Genomic DNA, 5189 nt, shown 5'->3' with positions numbered 1-5189 from the left:
AGACGACCTCAAATATTTTATTTTAACATGAAAGCTAGTTTTTAATTCCATAAAAACAACAATTCTCTCGAATTTCTAAGTAAAAGTTAAAGAGTCCTACCTAATATTGGCTTCAAGACGACTTCAATATTTTTATCTTAACAGTGAGGCGACTTGATATTAATATGGAAAATGTAAAAAACACATATATGAACCAAACTGTAACCAAAGATTAGTATTTTTGTCGACACTGTTCAGACAAATATCTCATAATGAAAGTCTAGACTTTATGGCCTTCAGACAATCATAAGCTTCCACGTATGGAGCATTAGCCAATAAACAATTTGGAGCGTGGGAAGAAGGATCCTATACTTTCTTCTTTTGTGTTCATTTTCTGTAGAATTCAGAAGCATATATATGGTAAGAAAGGATAAATCAATGCAAGCATTCAAAGATCATTTGGAGAATTTAAGGATACCAAAAGATAATACGGAAAAATTTCAAGGCAGCCCACGTGCAACATTTTCAGTTTTTAAGTTATTTTTTTATAAGAGAACTTGCAACTAACCGCGATTGAATCATTTTGTAATTATATAAATTTACGCCAACAAGATATACAAAAGGCATAGTCATATTAGGCGAATGAACAACATTTAGCTCGAACTACTAAATTTAAGGATAACTCGTGCAAAACGAAAAAGAGCAACGCATAATGTAGAAGTTGCAACAGACTACTAGAATGAAGACGCCACCACGCCACCATCTAAATAACTCGGATAGATCAAACCAAAAGTTCAAAGAGAGGACTCGTGCTAATTTCAAACCTCCAAACTGAAAGACAAATCTACAGTGCAAAATATGGAGTACTCCAGATCTAAGTAGAAGTTTGATGCACGTTGTTTTTTTTTTAAGATCAACGTTGAAAATCACCGTTTTCAAGAACATGTTTTTATTTTTTTTCATTTCATCAAAACAACTGTATTAAGGTTTTGCTGTGAATTAATTGAAGAATCACCAACTTAATATCGAATTTAATACAAAATAAGAAGTTGAGAGCGACCTTTATTGAAACAAAAAATCCTTAATCTAATTCAATGAACAAACCGGTTCATTGTTTGAATCCCATCCCATTACTAGTTAAAACTTCCAATACATGAAAGTGACCCAAGAATATAAAATCAAATCTAAATGAAAAATATATATAATCATCACTTCATCACCGTTGCTCCAAGTTCGGACCAACCTCTACACTATTCAAGCGTCATTGCAAAACAATACAAGATCGTGATAGGAGCACTTTGTGCGACGTTTTTAACATATTTTTACCTCAATTTGTACTTTGCTTAGCCCTTATTGTTGTACTATTTAGTCATTGAGTCGTAGTAAGAGTCTTGAGCGGTATTGGATGCATTTTTGTGCTTACATGAGTTAAAACGCATAATTGGTTTAGAGTCCTAGTTTGACTAGGAATCCTTGTTAGGTTTTGAAACTAATTATCTCTTAATTATGATATTATTTTCTTATTTTCAGATTGGATTGAAGAGATAATTAAATAAAAAAAGATGGAGCCAAGTCATGCAACAATTAAATAGAAGATTATCATTAAAGGCATAAAACATGGCATGTTTTAGGAAATAAAACATGACATGTTTTATGGATTAAAGCATGGCATGTTTTAGGGAATAAAACTTTCCATGTTTTATGGATTAAAACATGGCATGTTTATAGGAAGAAAGAATCAATTTCAAACCCTCCATCTTTCCTCTATATATACATGGCTTCACCTCTCAAATAGGATGACTTCTCATTAGCATTCAAGAGCCAAAACTCTACCAAAACACCACCATAAACTTCCCTCACAAATTAGCCAAGCCGTCCACCCCAAAACCATCATCATCTCCACCGAGTTTCACCATTGAAGACACACCTCCAAGGTTCCTACAACGTGTGATTCTCGCAACTCATCTCCATGGCTTCGTCTATTTGTGTTAATCTACAATTCTTTGTCTATGAAGATTGTAAGTTGTTGTTTATGTGGAAATATTGGTTTTGTATTTGTTTTAAATTTTCAGATTGTATTTGATATTTTTTTAAGACTATGCCGAATCTATGTTCTTATAATTAATGAGTTTGTATTTCTATTGTTGTGTTCTAATCATCTTTCTCATATTTTTAGATAATTTTCAGATATGTGCATATGAATTTAGCGGTTGGATGCAATCCCTAAGATTGTGTTTGAGTGCTAGATTCATCAACCATATTGACACAAATCGAATCATGCCCTAAGTAGGTTCGGTTTGTGTTGATTAAAAGTGGTAAAAATTCTGGAAATTTGCATGTGAAACCATGGTGGGTGACGCCACACATGAAACATGTCTCCAACAAAGATTTGGTGCTTAAATGTAATCTTGTTTGATTTCTACTCTAAGTGTTATTGAATTCGATTGCATGCAAATTTAGATTAGGCCCTAAGTCAATCTAAATGTTAATTGAAATCTTGCATGATTAGATGACCCCCTAAGGCTCTAATTGTATTGGTGTCTAAAAAGTATGTAATTGGTAGAATTAGAATGCATGATAGGTTCGAACTTGTAATTATGTGGTGTAATGGTAAATTTGGTTTAAGTTTGTTAAAGAGAAATCGATCATGTAAATAGTAATTTAGGTTTTATTTTAGTAGTTAATAATCAATCTCAAACCCCCCATTATTTGTTAACACTAAAAGTTTAGAGTTCCCTTCAATTCCACGGAAAGAACGATCCCTGCTTATTCTATACTAACGATGATATTTTACAGGATTTATTATAGACGTTTTAAACCAACGCTCTATCAGATCGAAATGAGATGCTCATAACTTCACACTCCCAAGCTAGGAGGCGGCCTAGCATGTCTAATCCCCCTCTTTTTCCTATTTCAAGCTCCAATCTTTACTTCAAAAAAAAAAAGATGTCACATATTTCTGGTTTTCTCACTCCCGCGTTGTACGCTGAATTACGATTCCCCGTGCTTGTCTGTACAATACAGAGCCACAGGCATCAGTCTAAGACAGTACAAAAAAGACTGACTCACTCAAACAGAGAGAGAGAGAGAGAGAGAGAGTGAGTTGGCCTTTTATGCTTTTGTCCAAGGCAGAAAAAAAGCAACGAAGAAACAACAGAAGAAAACAGTGACTTGGAGCCTTCTTATTATAAGGCCTACATGAACCACTCAAAAACCCCAACCTCTCACTTTCCCTTCCCTTCCATTTCTTACTTTCTTTCTTTTCTTTCTCAATTTCTCACATTGCTTCCAATTTCCACACAAGAGTTGAGACTCTATGGACAACCAATGCAACCCTTTACTTAGCAGCTGGGCATATTACTGCCAGGGAAAGGTAAGCAATTCACTTCATAACTTCATGCACATACACCTTCATGGGAGCTTTGTTTCTACTTGGGTGCTTCTATTTGCTCCAATTTGAGATAATGATCTCATTCTTATTCATAAAGTTCATTACTTTCTTTCTGGGTTTGTTGATATTATGTGCTGATATGCTTTATGATACAGAGCATGGAAGAGCTGAGGCATTCCCTTTTGTATGCAACTCTGGAGCTGGAACAAACAAGAGTTGCAGCACAAGAGGAGCTGAGAAAGAGAGATGAGCAACTGAACCACCTCAAAGATCTGCTCAGCAATGCTGTCAGAGAAAAAGAAGAAGCTCAAGACAAATGCCGAAGACTCTTTCTTGAGAAACTCCTCCAACAACAGCAGCAGCAGCAGCATCAACAACAAAACCACACAGCTCCTCTGTCCGGGATTTCAAGCATAGAAGATGATCCCAGAAGAGGAGGGATTGACTCCAACAATGGTGGAGGCTTTTCTTCCTCAGATTGTGAAGAGAGCATTGTGTCTTCACCAGTACTTGACCCTATTCCACCAACCCAGGTTCCATTACCACCACCATCATCATCTCTACAGAACCATATTGGAAAATTAGTGCCTGACAAGCCATTGCCGGAAAAGGGCAAGCTTTTACAGGCAGTAAGGAATGCTGGTCCATTGCTCCAGACCCTTCTTTTGGCTGGACCACTCCCCCAATGGAGACACCCACCTCCTCCTCTTGAATCCTTTGAGATCCCACCAGTCACTATTACTTCACCACCAATACCACTGCCAAAGCCACTGCTCCTCCACCAAGACTCCTTACTTAGTATTAATGGCTGCAACAGGAAGAGGGCTCTTTGTGAAGGCTCTGATTCCCCTAGCTCAGAGACCAAGTACCAAAGAGTAGTCCACCACTGACTACTACTAGAGCAGCCTCAGATTAATCCCCTGATTTCATAGCTTTTATATCTATAACTACAATTTCATACAACTAAAGGGTTAGTGAGGATGAGATATCGAGTGGGGTATGTGACTGATCTAGCATTTTGTACAGAAGGAAGGTTTGATCTAGAAAGAGAGGTTGTTTTTAGTCTTCTATGCCAGAGATTTTGCTTGGGGGGTTTAATTTGTCTCTTTTTTGTATTACCTTTCACATTTTACATGTTGTGAAAGAGGGACCTGATTTTTTCATATTGTATTGTGGGAACTAAAATGTAACTCTGATACTAGTTCAGTAAGAGTTCCATTCTGTTTGTATGAGTGAGTGGTGTTGAGATATAGATCACATCAAACATTAGGATTATAGGTGTGGAGTTGTTGAAGGTTAGAAGAAGATGGGGTTGGGGGTGGCCGGCAACCATAAAAGTTCAAAGAGAGCTCTGCTTGTCGGTATGGGTGGAACCCCAAGATCAGAATCAGGATCTGCTACTAGTGTGTGATGTATGATTGTATCTATAAATATATGAGGGAAGCATCATTTGTTTAACTCCCCTATTCTCTAGTTTAATTCTAAATCTAATTAACTAATAAAGCCTCTTTCTACAATCTGCCCCCACTTCCTTGTTTATTCTTGGTTTAAGCTTAAACCTTTATCTCTCAAAAGTTGAGAAATTTATTGCAGGTTAATCCAACTTGCCAATTTTAGGTGATGCAAGTTGACTTTCGAGTCCCGTAGTTCATCTGCAATGAGAGATTGGGGGTATGAAAATATGCATTATTAGCCCATTTTTAAACTGCTTAAAGTTTGAACTTTGAAGTCAAGTAGTGTTATTATTCACGGAGAGACATACATTATGGAATATGGAGGGGTGTAAAATTGTGATAAACGGTTTGCAGTTAAGAAATGG

At 36.6% G+C, this 5189-nt stretch overlaps 1 protein-coding gene across 1 annotated transcript; it reads left to right on the top strand.

Annotated features, from left to right (window-relative positions):
• The first annotated feature begins 3146 nt into the window (after window positions 1-3146).
• On the top strand, window positions 3147-4889 carry LOC126787933 (uncharacterized). The gene is made up of 2 exons (XM_050513858.1): window positions 3147-3352; window positions 3526-4889. The coding sequence occupies exons 1-2, from the start codon at window positions 3296-3298 to the stop codon at window positions 4258-4260; spliced, it is 792 nt and encodes a 263-aa protein (XP_050369815.1). The 5' UTR covers window positions 3147-3295; the 3' UTR covers window positions 4261-4889.
• The last annotated feature ends 300 nt before the right edge of the window (window positions 4890-5189 follow it).

This window comes from Argentina anserina, chromosome 3 (assembly GCF_933775445.1).
Source record: "Argentina anserina chromosome 3, drPotAnse1.1, whole genome shotgun sequence".
Lineage (NCBI taxonomy): Eukaryota > Viridiplantae > Streptophyta > Magnoliopsida > Rosales > Rosaceae > Argentina > Argentina anserina.
Note: the sequence above shows the minus strand (reverse complement) of the source record. Positions and strands in the feature narration are given on the sequence as shown.